At 42.2% G+C, this 14576-nt stretch overlaps 1 protein-coding gene across 1 annotated transcript in view; it reads right to left on the bottom strand.

Moving 5' to 3' along the window:
* Nucleotides 1–11065, bottom strand: part of LOC511936 (cytochrome P450, family 2, subfamily J) — a 29002-nt gene extending 17937 nt beyond the window's left edge. The window contains exons 1-5 of the mRNA XM_002686347.6: nt 10786–11065; nt 6035–6197; nt 3720–3869; nt 3167–3327; nt 1237–1413 (exon numbers count right to left, since the gene is read on the bottom strand). Of these exons, the coding sequence (XP_002686393.1) occupies nt 1237–1413; nt 3167–3327; nt 3720–3869; nt 6035–6197; nt 10786–10995 (861 nt within the window). The 5' untranslated portion in view covers nt 10996–11065. The remainder of the gene's footprint in view (nt 1–1236; nt 1414–3166; nt 3328–3719; nt 3870–6034; nt 6198–10785) is intronic.
* Nucleotides 11066–14576: the final 3511 nt, after the last annotated feature.

Genomic DNA, 14576 nt, shown 5'->3' with positions numbered 1-14576 from the left:
TATACTATAGATTATGTGAGTAGAAAGGGCACATAACAAATTTTCAACAACTGTTTGTATTGATACCAGAAAGAATAAAATGCATTTCTCTAAAGTACAACAATTCTCGCATCACCCCAGTTAAACTTCTCTAATTCTAACAGTCATTCCTCATGGCACCCCAGCGTCTTTACCACCGTCCTCCAGGAGCTTCAGTGTGTCCGTGTGGCTCTGTGTGTGATCCCACATCTGCACACCTCATAGCAAGTGAAGTCTCTTTCTCTCAGGAAGAATCAGTGCCTCTATCTATGTTGTAAGAGTAAGGTGAACTAAGAGAGGAGATGGGGGAAAAATGCACCATTCTTTTAACTCCAGGAGAAGGAATGAACAATCTAATGAGACAAAAATGATAACACTGATGCAGTGATGAGTATTAACCAGGGGGTTCACTATGTTAAATGATATACATCCAAACTGGCCTTTTTCTTGCTTCTCCTATATAATATTGGAAAGTGGATGATATGAGGATGTGGGAAGAGGCACATGTCCCTCCACTTGAGGCTTAACTCTGGCCTCTGCCTCAGCTTCACTTGTGTTCTGTACTAGGGAGCTAAAGAAAGGGGCGAGAGACTGGGCATTGGCCCAAGTAATAGTGAAGCAATGGTTCTTCATCCTTTTGTGCACAGGCACTTCAGACTCAGGTAGAAGACAGAGACTGAACAATGAAAAGGCAGTTGTTTGGGCTTTTCAAAGACCTCAAGTCAATTACTCTTACACTAACATTTTTATTTCTAATTGTATCATCAATTCTAAGCTAATGATATTTCTAATCTCTATATCCTTCCCCTGTGGTGGGCTGAAAAATGAGCCATAAAAATTGTCCATTTTTGTGGGAAGATTATCCTGGATCATCCCAGTGTTTCAATTATAATCACAAGAGTCTCTATAAGAGGAGGCAAGAAGAACATAAAGAGACCACATGAGGATGGTGGCAGAGAAGAAGATATATCAATGGTTTGGAAGGTGGAGGAAGGGGCCCTGAGTCATGGAGTACAAGCAGCCTCGAGACGCTGGAGAAGTCAGTCAATAATTCTGCCCTAGAGCCACTGAAGGAGCCAGCCCTGCCAACACCTTGCCTTGATAAATGTGGGTCTATTTAAGCCCCTAAGTTTGATTTGTCACAGCAGCATAAGAAACCAGAATCCTTTCACTTGTTCTTTAAGAACACTACTCAGGAAAACACTTAGGTTCTCTCACCTTTTCTATTTCCTGCAGATAAGCATCAATGAAGTCTCTTGCTTCTGCAGGATTCCAGTCTCTCTTGTGGTTTTCAACCACACCAGCAATAAACATTTTCAGTTTCTCCCATTTACTAAAGAGTGCATGCTGGGGACCCGGAAGGAAACTCATTATCCTTGGAAAGATATTGTAGAGCTGACAGAGAAAACAAAACAGTCATGAAGACAAGGGGGTGCCAGTTTTCCACTCTTGAAGACTAAGAAACTATTGTATCATTATCTATATTTTCTTTGCTTACACTTAACCCTTTGAGTTACCCTTGATTCATCTTCTCTGTCTCAATCCTCTTTTCTCTTGGCAAAGTATTTTAGCACTTCTTCCAAAATATAACCAATATCAGACCACTTCTCACTACTCAATGTATTTGTCATTCTAGTACAAAGCACCAACATTTCTCACCTGGATGCTGTAAAGCCTCCACCATTTCCCTTGATTCTCTCCTTAACCCCCTTCCCAGTTGATTTTCCACTGAGGTGCCAGAGGGACCCTTTAACAGTTTAATAAATCATTTCATCATAAGCATCAACGAAGTCTCTTGCTTCAGCAGGATTCCAGTCTCTCTTGTGGTTTTCAATCACACCAGCAATAAACATTTTCAGTTTCTCCCATTTACTAAAGAGTGTATGCTGGGGACCCGGAAGGAAATTCATTATCCTTGGAAAGACATTGGAGAGCATAATCATTTCACTGCTTATCCCTCAATACTTTACTGACTTTCCATGACATTTCGACAAATTCTACGTTCTTCTCCTGATCTGGACTCCACATGAGCTGACCTCTCACCCTCCTGTCCTCTCTTCTGCTATCACTTGCTGTCATCTTACTCTCTCTTAGTCTTTCTAGTCCAGCCCCTTTGGTCTCTGTGACAACCTGAAGGATGATAATGTTTAGTCCTTTGCGTTGGCTATTCATACAATCCGATTGGTCTTCGTCTGAAATCTGTACAACACTAGCCTTGTACTTCATTCATGTCCACATTAAGTGTCACTTACTTGGACCTGTCTTTCCTGGTATCCTCTAATAAGCAGCACCCCTGGGGCCCTTCTCCTATTCCCTTATATTGTTTTACTATTTGTTCAGGGCAATTGTCTCTAGTGTGTGAGTGTGTATGTGTATCTTTGAGTGTGCATAAAACAAGAATATTCATTGCCGCTTTATTCATAATATCCCTCAAATTAGAAATCCCTCTAATTAGAAATGTGTTTATCAATCAATCCCCCGAGCCATTATTCAAGAGAATAACAATCAGTGTCACATTCATGAAGTGGAAAACTATGCAGAGTAAAATAAGAGGAACTAACAAATGAATCAAAACAACGTGCTGAGGGAGAGTCAGGCACAGAAACACACATCTGAGGATCATGGAGGTGTGGAGCTAGGGAGGAACATGGAGAGGAGAGACTCAAAAGTGATGGTGATATTGTTTTTTAAGGGAAAAAACGTAAGTGCGTACGTGTCTGTCATAACAAATTCTGTACTTTAAATGACCGTAAGAAATGTTTTTTATTGATAGTAAATATTTAATGTGTGTGTGTTAGTAGCTCAGTTGTGTCTGACTCTTTGCAACCCCTTGGACTGTAGGTCCTCAGGCTCCTCTGTGCATGAATTCTCCAGGCAAGAATACTGGAGTGGGTTGCCATTCCCTTCTCCAGGGGATTTTCCCAACCCAGGGATGGAACCTAGGTCTTGCACATTGCCGGTAGATTTTTTACCATCGGAGCCACCAGGGACACAAACACTAAAGTCAACAGATTTATTTTAAACAAGTTTGTGGTGAAGTCAATTTCAAAGGTTGCATTTTAGCCTAAAACAAAAGGAAGACCATCTCATCTGTATCTGACATTAGCCCACTGTCTTTATCCAAGAGATGAAGTGAGAAGGGGCTCACCTGGCAGCACGTTGATGTCCTCAGATGCATCATCTCATCGAACAGCCTCAGTAGCTCCTGGAACTGATCATCCTGGTAGTCAAACCGCTCCCCAAAGGTGATGGAGCAAATAATATTGGAAACGGCATTGTTGATTGTGAAGTGAGGGTCGAAAGGCTGTCCTGGAGGCAGGAGAAGAGATAGAGCCTTCTGATTGGTTTCTATTTTCCAGAGAACCTACTCTCTGTGACATACGGCACACTGACTACAGAACCACATCTTAGACTGTGTCCACAGCCCCTGCACAGGGTCTGACACACAGCAAGTACTTAGTCAATGTCTGGGAAGTCGAAGTGATGACCAGGATTTAAAACTAATAGTAAGTTTTAATACCCCTCTTCTTCTTCTTCTTAATTCTTGACCCCCACGAGGGCAGGTCATGGTTAGCTGTTCACTGTCATTCCCTCAGTGTCCCACAGTGCTGGGCACAGGACAGGCACATGGGCTCTAACTGAGCATCTGACTAGTGAATGAGTAAACCACAGTCGCTGCACCTGTCCTGGGACCTGATTACCGTTCTCCTCTCCTATTTCCTGGATGAGGTAGGCAGCCTCTTCCTGAATGCGTTCCTCTAAGCTCTTCTTTCCTAAACCAAAGTTCCTCAGAGTTGTCAGGGCAAATCTTCTTTGTTCTTTCCACACATGGCCATTGGACATGATCAGTCCTGGGAAAAGAAAGCTAACATTAAAAAAAGCCAACAAGACCCATTAAGGATAATGTACCAGATGGAGGAAAGGAGGGCTTTAAGGTGCTTGAAAACTATTCAGAGAAATAATTCCAAAGCAATAATCCCTTGAATTTACTGATTGCTTGTCATGATGGACATGCTAGCATTTTTAATGCATTGTGTAATTTAGTGTTCACAGAAACTCTCTGGGGTAGGTACAATCGTTAGGCCAAACCAACAGCCTAACTTTGATGATGAGGAAAATGAGACATGGGAGATAAAAGGAAATTCTGCTAGGTCACAGAGTGAGTAAGCAGCTGAACAGGCATTCAAATTCAAGTCTGCTTGACTCCAAAGCCTGTCATTTGATTACTTGTCTCATAAGACTATTTAATTACTAGGACTGAAGCGACTTAGCAGCAGCAGCAGCAGTTATGCTACATAGCAAGTATGAACTTATGGATTAGAAGGAGTCAATACCCATAATTAGAAAAGATCTTAAATATCTTAAAAAGATAAGAATCACCCTAGATAACAAACTGTGGACACTGTGCAGAAAGAACACCACAGGCAAAGGAAAACAATCTGTATGGTGTGTGCAGTTGAATTTCAGTGATTTTATAAGACAGGAGAGGCCACCATCCTCCCATTTCTTCATTCCAGAGCACTCTTCAACTCCTTCTAACGTCTCCTTTCACTTCCATCACCTTAGTGAAATGGCCCTCCCTGCTGTTCAATTCAGGATCCTTTTCAACCCCATCCTAATGAGTCAGCAGCATGAGATCCTTTCTTTCTGAAACATTCTCTGCCAGTGGAGCCCAGGATACCACACTCTCCCTAATTTTCTGGTAATTCTATGACTTCAGAGAAATTATCATACCTTAGGTTAACTATCTTCTATACTAGATCTGAAGCTTCCTCTCTTTTACCCTATCCTCCATTTCTAGGAAATCTCAATTTCTAAAACTTCAAATCACATCTACTGACAGTAAACACCTATTTTCTGCTTCTCAGATCCAGACACATGTACAATTCTCTGCTTGACTCTCTTGGCTTCACACTCAGCATATTCATGACTGAATTCATGATTCACTCTATACAACTCCCTACCCAGGCCAGCCAACACTTTGTCCTCCTCCACATCTCTCTTCTTTCCTTTACCTACCCACTTGGGTGTGTACCTCAGCACCTCACTGTCCCTCTGTCTAGGTCATCGTGTCCTATTGGAGTTGCCTCCTGAGTGGCTTAAATCCACGTATCTTCAGTCACTCTCCTGCTCTAACCTACTGGACTGACATTTCTTGCCACCCCCTCTTCTAGGCCACCACCTCTTCTAATCTAAAGGCTACAACAGTCTCTTGCTTCCTTTATTCCATTCTTGACACTGCAGCTTAGAGAAGTCTTTAAAATGTACCATATAAATATGATGGTTCCTTTCTCTACTTAAACCATTCAGAACCTCCATTGTTATTAGGATAAAAAGCAATATTCTTAAAAAGAACTTGCATGAACTATTTCTGGCCAAACTCAGCAGCTTCATCTTCATTTCATTATCTCCATTTAATCTCTGTGCTTCCCGCACTGGCCACCTTTCAATTCCTCAGTTCACTGTCTGTCTTCCCATCTTGGAAACTTTTACATTTTATTTCCTCTGCTGCACTGCTTCATCACTTTATTAAATGTCATTTACTTACATAAGTTTTTCCTGAGTCTCAGGACTAGATTAGATACCTGTAATAAGTGAACCCTGCTCTTATCTTCATAACACTGAGGCCTTAAATTATGAATGTAATTGACACTGTTTCTCTTAATAGTATGTAAGTTACAGAACAATCAAGGATTTTGTATGTTATCCTCACTGTTCTATCACTGGTGCCTAGCACTAGGTACACCTGGCTTTCATGGAGTGAATGGATGTAGAGTTAATAGACTAAATGTTTCAAAGAGAAACTGGGAAACATCTGAAAAAACATGGCTTCTCCCAAATCCTTGACATTAGGGCTGACCCTGCCAGGTTCCCTGAGGGGGTACCTTCAAAAAAAGCTGAGTGGGGACTCAGCTTCCTAGAGGGGCAGGAATATGATGAGCCTGGTCCTTGGGATTATTGGAGACCCTTTCATGGACCATAGGAATAGCAAACATACATTGTTCAAGAAACTTACCTTTATTGTTAAAGATACGTTTTTCAATAGGGATCAAGGGGCGGTTGGCAAAGTTTTGGTCTTGGTGGACAAGGGCTTCTTTGATTAAGGGCAATCCAGTTATAAGAACGGAACGAAATATACCAAAATCGACGCTAAAAACATTTCCATATTTCTTCACGAACTGAAAAATAGAAGAGCCACAGTTGAGTATGCATATGTCTCTGAATCCTGGAATGGAGGGTGTGTGGAGCTGGCAGGAGGCTTGTATTGAGGGGAGTCTCTGTGTTTGTCTGTCTGTGTACCTTGAGCTGTTGGAAATATGTCTACCTGTTTCCATTTTTTTTTGCTCTTATCTAGACTACACTATAGGACATAGACATTCATTACCCACACTCATTTATATGTTCAATATACTTGAATTGGGTGAGCACATGTGTCCTGAGAATAAGGCATAAAGATAAAATAAACAAGGTCTCTAACCTCAAGCGTCTTAGAGTCTAATGAAAAGAGAGAATTCAGCCCATGTGACTTATCAGAGAAGGCAGAGATATGTTTAGTGAATTCTGGGGTAGGGAACAGGGACTTCCTAGTAAATCAAATCTACTAAACTAGGAGAGAATGTCCCCTTACTCAGCAGGCTGTAGGTGACAGAAGTTTCATTAGAGGAATTATGGAGAGGCGTACACTAGCTGTGGAGACATGTGGAAATCTTAACTCCGTGGTTGACTAGCTGTGAGCACTTAGGAAAGCTACTTCATTTTTTTATGAGCCTCACCTTCCCAGATATAAAAGGTAGAAAACTGTTCTTCCCTCAAAGTTTATGTAAGGGGGAATTCCCTGGTGGGTCAGTGGTCAGGACATTAGGACTCAGGCCTTCACTGCTGAGTATCCAGGTTCAATGCCTGGACAGGGAACAAAAGTCCCACAAGCAGCACTGTGTGTTCCCTTCCCTCCAAAGAAGCTTCTGTGAGGAAGAATGAGAACAGCAATGTGAAAGTCACTTTGTTCCTGGGTCCCTGGCAGATGGCCACTGGAGCCTCTGCGGAATGAATGGACTCTGTGTGCAAAGGGATGTGGAAGCCCTTGTTCAAAGGGACAGATAGGACTTTCTTCTGTCTCAGTTTCCAAATGAATAAAATGAGGGCTATTACAAATTCCCATCTTTAAGATTCTGGTGATAGCAACCATAACACAATAAGAAAATTATTTTTATTGATATATTTGGGAGTGTATTTTAGCAAAAAGATTCTAATAAGGTATTGACAAAGAAATGGAGGGGCAGTGGCTAGAGAGTGGATGAATGAAGTCCATGAGGCAATCAGGTCAGACAAGTGATGCCACATTTATAATCAACAATTGGTTTTTCCTTGAGTTGGTTACCATACATTTTTGAAGAAAAGGGGAGGAGGGTAGATATAGAAGTAAGCATTAGCTATGTGCTAGTTTACCCTGGGGTAAACTGATATTCACAAACTTGTTTGGTTCCTATAACAACCCTATAATGTATTCCTAGTTTTCAGAAAATGAGGCACAGAGATTTAGTGCCTAGTCGGTGGGCATAAAGTAGAGCTCTAACTCGCTCTGTATGTCTCATCCTTAAATGAAAGCATGGAGAAAGCATATTCTCTCTCTTTTCTGCTGCGTGATGGAACTCCCTAAGGATTAACTGGCCACATTACTTTCCAATTAACTTCCAACGGGATGTGAGTAGTGGTGATGTGTGCATCTTCCGGGTCATGTCCTTAAAGGAAAGCTGCTGCTCACCACCTCCCACTTTCCCCTTTTCATGGTACAGAAATCGCACATGTTGAGGGTTGTGGGACCAGAGCAGCAAGACAGAAGCACTGAGTATTTGGATAACCTTGTGGAGCAAAGCAGCCTTGCTATCCTGGTCTTCCTGCCTACATCTCACCTTATTTGTTTAGAGAAATAAATTTCAATATTCTCACACCACTGTACTTTGGGATCTTTTTGTTACAAGCAGCCTAATTTATATCCTCATAATACATTTATCCTCCTTATTTATCACTTCCCATCCTTAGTCCAGTTAGATTTTTTTCGTTATTCACATTTATGTTTCTATAATAAGCCATATAGTTATGGTGGAGAATGTTTCAGAAATGGGGGAAATAAGGAAGGTTCCGCTTATGTCAAACAAATCAACCAGCTTCTTCACTGCCTTCTCACTTTGTTTTAGCTCATGTTACCCCCCATTTAAAAACTTACTGTCCACTTTACTCCATATAGCCACTTGCCTCACAGTTCTTTCAAGTTCAAGCAAAATCACTAACAGAAAGAAAACAGGAAAAGCTTCCAATACTTGGAAATTAAACAACACAGTTCTCAAAGAAAGGTACAGGTTTAGCATCTTAGCTTTAAAACTCTATATACTAATCCTGTCACTTAGTGCTACCAATTGGGTGTTTCTCACAGAAAGTGATGAAGCCATCTCCATCTGAACTTGAGTTTGTAATACAAGCTTGTGTTGAAGTGCTCCAGGCATTCTTAGGTAACTTGAACTATTCTGAGCACCAACATTAAGCTACATTAACATTGAACATTCCTTTTATTTAATCATCACAACCACTTACCACAGAGCTGTCTGTCAGGAAGGTACCTGTGCTGAGAGGCAGGGAAGCAGCTGATGATTCTTGAGATAGTGTTGAGTGATGAAAGGAATTTTATGGAATTCAGGGTGGCCACAGTTAGGGAGCCCTGAGGGGAGATGACTATAAAGTGGAAAGAGGCTACAAGAAGGGATCCATGTGGCTCCCTAAGGAATATGAACTCTGGGAAGCAGCAGGAAGCACTAAGAAAATCTAGACAGAGGAATGGCATTTTAAAATGAGTACGTTATTGAGAGTGGATTGTAGAAGGAGGAACCTGAAGATGAGGGGCTCTAACCTTGTGGGGATGGGAGCAATGTGGTTGACAAGTGGTGAAGATTTAGGTGGCTCAGACCGTAAAGAATCTGCTTTCAATGCAGAAGCCCTGGGTTTGATTCCTAGGTTGGGAAAATCCCATGGAGGAGGGACTGGCAACCCACTGCAGTATACTTGCCTGGAGAATTCCACGGATGGAGGCGTCTGGAGGGCTACAGTCAATGGGGTCGCAAAGAGTCAGACATGACTGAGTGTCTAATACTTTCACTTCTTTTCTTCATAATCATTTTACACCAGGGAAACAACCTCCCAGGGAAAGTATAGCTTCCACTCTCTCTTTCCCCACCAAGGATAATAATGTTAAAAGGACAAAGTGGGAGATTTCCCTGGGGGCGCAGTGGATGAGAATCTGCCTGCCAATGCAGGGGACATGGGTTCTATCTCTGGTCTGGGAAAATTTCATATTCCACAAGCAACTAAGCATGACCACCTCAACTACTGGGCTCACGATTTAGAGCCAGCGAAATGCAACCACCGAAGGCCCTGTGCCTAAAGCCTGTTCTCCACAACAAGAGAAGGCACCACAATGAGAAGCCCAGATACTCCAACCAACAGCAGTCCCCACTTGGAGCAACTAGAGAAGGCCCTAGCAAAAGAAAGGAAGACCTAGTGCAGCCAAAAATAAACAAATTAATGTGAAAAAAAAAGACAGTGATCATACTATAAAAAGAATGTCCCGGTAATACATAACAGAGAAGACAGAAAGTCGTTCAGTCGTGTCTGACTCTTTGTGACCCCATGGACTATTCAGTCCCTGGAATTCTCCAGACCAGAATACTGGAGTGGGTAGCCTTTCCCTTCTCCAGGGGTTCTTCCCAACCCAGGGATTGAACCCAGGTCTCCTGCATTGTAGGCGGATTCTTTACCAATTGAGCTATCAGGGAAGCTCAATGTGTAACAAGACGCAACTAAATGACTTAAAACCGTATTGTGTCTGTCACCCTCAAGGCTCCAATAAAAGAAATGGAAGAGATAAAGGACCACCTGGTCAGTCAAAAACATTTACTAAGCATGCAGAGTGGGTTCTGAACCATACTGTATCCTGACAGAAGAGAAAATATGCGGATGACTAAGCTCCTGGCAGCATGTGAAGGCTTCACATGAGTGCTTGTTGTTACTGAATCCCTAAATGGTGTCGGACACTTAGCAGCCCCATGGACTATAGCCCGCCAGGCTCCTCTGTCCTTGGGGGTGTCTCAGGCAAGAATATTGCAGTGGGTTGCCATTCCTCCTCCAATCGGCTTGGCAGGCCGATTCTTACCACTGAGGCACCTGAGAAGCTACAGTTCAATAGTTAAACTTTTTCCCACAGCTAGATGGACCGAGAGGCACTTTTTGTTTTGTACAATAAACCTGCACCACCGCCCCCAAAGTATATTTTTTCTAGCACACTCAACAGTGAAAAGTTAACCATATTTCACACGTAGAAAGCACTGTGAATCATGCCACTTGTTACGGTCAAGAGAGAGGCTCAAAGTGGGTGTACCAGGGTGCCTGCGTTAGCCTCAGAAAAGTGAAATTGTTAATTGCTCCATAGTGTCCAACTCCTTGCGACCCCATGGACTATAGCCCACCAGGCTCCCTGTTCATGGGCTTCTCCAGACAAGAATACTGGAGTGGGTTGCTATTTCTTTCTCCAGGGGATATTCCACACCCAGGGATCAAACCTGGGGTTCCTGCACTGCAGGCAGATTATTTACCGCCTGAGCCACCAGGGAAGCCTCCAGAGCGTGCCCCCTCCCAGGCCTCCCGCCCTCGGTACCCGGAATGGCCCCTGTCCCGCAGGTCAGGGTCAGGACGCGCGTGGGCACCTTCGCCCGCTCCTACCCGCTGAAGCGACAGGTGCGCCTTGTCGAAATCCAGTTGGAAGAAGTTGCCTACGAAGGGCAGGGGCGGGGGCCCTGGCGGGTAGTTCTTTGGTCGACGCCTTTTGAGAAAATCATCTAAGAAAAGAAAGACAACGGCCCCCAGCAGGACAGTGCCAGGACGGAGCGCGGCCCAGAGGGCAGCCGCCAGGGAGCCCAACGCCTCCAACATGGCTGCGCTGCCTGCTCCCCCTTCCGCGGTCCGAGTCTGCGGAGGTCCCTGCGGGGGCTCTGCCTCCCAGCTGCCAGCACCGCCCTCCTTCCCCAGCGAGTCGGCTTCCCAGGCCCCGCCTCCCCGTCCCTCTGTGCACCCGGTCTTTTCCTTTCTCTTTGGTGCTTTCCTGCCCCACCTCCTCCTGCTCTTCTTCTTCCCTCCGTCTGCAACTCCGCTTCGCCCCGCCCCTGGCGTGGCCTAGCTTCCAGTGACCAGGTGGGCCAGACCAGTCCTGGCTTTCCCCCAGGCCCCACCTCTTGTGCACCTCGCCTGCCCCCGCCAAATCTCCACCGCATCACTCCTTGCCTCTGAAATCCGGCCTTCCTCCTGCCCACCAGCTGGCTCCATGGGATTCTGGAAAGAACACACACTTGGGTCTTGGTAAAGGCCAGGCTTGGAGTATTTTGTTGTTGTTGTTGCTGTTTAGAGAGCTCGTCATTCCCTGAGACCAAGGGTGCCCTAAGGTTTTTGGTTTCATTGCATATCAGAGGGCTCCACAGATCCTTGAGCTTTGTGTTTTTCAGTCAACTTCTCACCAAAGTATTGGAGCCCAGCATCTTGAACTTTGGGGAAAACAACAGCACCTGACATTTATTGTGAGCTACTCTGGAACATCACTTCATGGGAAATAGATGGGGAAACAGTGGAAACAGTGTCAGACTTTATTTTTCTGGGCTCCAAAGTCACTGCAGATGGTGACTGCAGCCATGAAATTAAAAGATGCTTACTCCTTGGAAGAAAAGTTATGACCAACCTAGACAGCATATTTAAAAGCAGAGACATTACTTTGCCAACAAAGGTCCGTCTAGTCAAGGCTATGATTTTTCCAGTGGTCATGTATGGATATGAGAGTTGGACTGTGAAGAAAGCTGAGCGCCAAAGAATTGATGCCTTTGAACTGTGGTGTTGGAGAAGACTCTTGAGAGTCCCTTGGACTGCAAGGAGATCCAAGCAGTCCATTCTAAAGGAGATCAACCCTGGGTTGATCTTTGGAAGGAATGATGCTAAAGCTGAAACTCCAGTACTTTGGCCACCTCATGCAAAGAGCTGACTCATTGGAAAAGATTCTGATGCTGGGAGTGATTGGGGGCAGGAGGAGAAGGGGACAACAGAGGATGAGATGGCTGCATGGCATCATTGACTCGATGGACGTGAGTCTGAGTGAACTCCGGAAGTTGGTGTTGGACAGGGAGGCCTGGCGTGCTGAGATTCATGGGGTGGCAAAAAGTCGGACACGACTGAGCAACTGAACTGACTGACTGAGGATCACTGGATCATAAGGTTGACCTATTTAAAATTTTGAGTAATCTTTATAATATTTTCCATAATGGTTATGCCAATTTACTTACTCATCGACAGTGTACAAGGGTTTGTCCATGTACTTGCCAACACTTGATATCTTTTGATAATAGCCATTATGACAAGTATGAGGGGATAGCTCATTTTCATTTTCATTTTCCTAATAGTAAGTAATGTTGAGCACTCACTGGTAACTTATTTCATCGCTATCACTGTTATAGTTAATTTTTTATAAGTCATATTTGAATATAATTGACAAAGGTAATTGACTAAAAAAACCCAGGTTCTTATTTTGGCTGTGCCATTCATTCTGCCTTGGTGAGTTTGGCAAAACACTTCACTCTTTTGGGCCTTCTGTATAATGAGAATAATATTTTCACTTCATACTGAGAGTTGTAAGAATTAAATCAGATTAAGGCCAAAGTTCTGAGATATCTGATATCTACTAGGCTTTTGGTGAATTTGGGAATCTTATCCATCCTAATCAGTTTCCTCTGGATACAGTCCAGTAGAAGTCCTCAACCACAGTTACCTGAACAGCTACTATCTGGAATAAATATGGCTAATTTTCAAAGTGCACTTTCAAATAAGTGTTAATTTTTTAAATTTTAATGAAGTCCAGCTTACTTTTTTGTTTCATAAATCTTGCATTTGGTGTTATATGGAAAATCATGAGAAACTCTCAAGGTCATCTAGATAGCTTCCTTGTTATCTTCTAGAGGTTTAATAGTTTTGAGTTTTACATTTATATCTGTGATCCATTTTGAGTCAACCTTTGTGAGAAGTGGAACATCTGTGTCCAGGTTCATTTTTTCCATAGGGATTCCAGTTATTCCAGCAAAAGATATTACTTTTTCTCCATTGAATTGCATTTGCTCCTTTGTCAAGGACTGTGTTTTTCTGAATCTATTTCTGGGGTCTTTATTCTGTTCTACTGATCTATGTGTCTATTCTCCACCAATACCACACATCCTGATATGCAGCTTATAGTAAGTCTTGAAGTCTGCTGGTGTCAGTCCTCCAAATTTGCTCTTCTCCTTCAATTTTGTGTTTATTATTCTGGATCTTTTGCCTTTCCATAAAAACTTTAGGAACAGATCGTCAACTTTAAAGAAAGTTCCCATATTTAGCTTGCATACGATACTAAGTTGTTAATTTCAAATTTCTATTGTTCTTTGCTTGTATTTAAAGAAATTAAATTTTCTGTATTCATCTTTTTTTACTTAATACTTTGTAGTATAATCCAATGTTTTGTCCTACTACGTTGCTACCATTGCTTATTAGTTCCAGAAGGTATTTTGTTAATTTCTTGTGATTCTCTACATAGACATTTTGTTTCTTTCTTGGTAGTTTATATATATATATATATATATATATATCTTTAATCTCATTTTCTTGTCATATTGCATTAGCTAGGACTTCTGGTACAATCTTGAATAAGAAGGATACCTATATCTTTTTACTGATCTTTTGACAAAAGCGTCTAGCTTCTTGCCATTGACTATGATGTTAGTTAGCCATGAGTTCTCTGTAGATATTTTTTTTATCAAGTTGAGGAAGTCCTTCTCTATTCTTCATTTGCTAAGAGTTTTTATTATTAGTGCATGTTGGAGTTTGTCAAATGCTCCTTCTGCATCTGTTGATGAAGTTATATGAATATTCTTCTTTAGTCTGTTGATGTGATGGAGCTTCATTAACTGAATTTCAAACCCACTTTGCACCATAGAAAAAATTCCACTTGATCATGCTATATAACTGTGTAATCTCTGGATTGGATTTACTAATACTTGTTTGAAGATTTTTGCACTTATATCAGAGAGAGATTGATTTTTCCCTTTTTCTGATGTCTTTTTTTTTTTTTTTAGTGCTGGTCTCAAGGGCTGAATTATGAAGTATTTTCTATGCTTTGATTTTCTGGAAGAGATTGTAGCAACTTGCTATAGTTTTCTTCTTAAAGTTTAGTAGAATAGATATTTGGAAGCTTCTGGATCTGGTGCTTTCACTTTTCAAAGTTTATTATTTATTTTATTTCTTAAATGGATACAGGCCTATTGAGATATCTATTTCTCCTTGTGAGTTTTTCTAGACTGTGTTTCAGTGAATTGGCCCATTTATCAAATTTGTGGGCACAGAGTTGTACATAATATTCCTTTCTTACAATGTCCATGAGATGAGTAGTGATGTTGCATGTTCATTTATAGTAGTAACTTAAACCATCTCTCTCTTTTTCTTAGTTAACT

The sequence above is a fragment of the Bos taurus genome, chromosome 3 (assembly GCF_002263795.3).
Source record: "Bos taurus isolate L1 Dominette 01449 registration number 42190680 breed Hereford chromosome 3, ARS-UCD2.0, whole genome shotgun sequence".
NCBI lineage: Eukaryota > Metazoa > Chordata > Mammalia > Artiodactyla > Bovidae > Bos > Bos taurus.
Note: the sequence above shows the minus strand (reverse complement) of the source record. Positions and strands in the feature narration are given on the sequence as shown.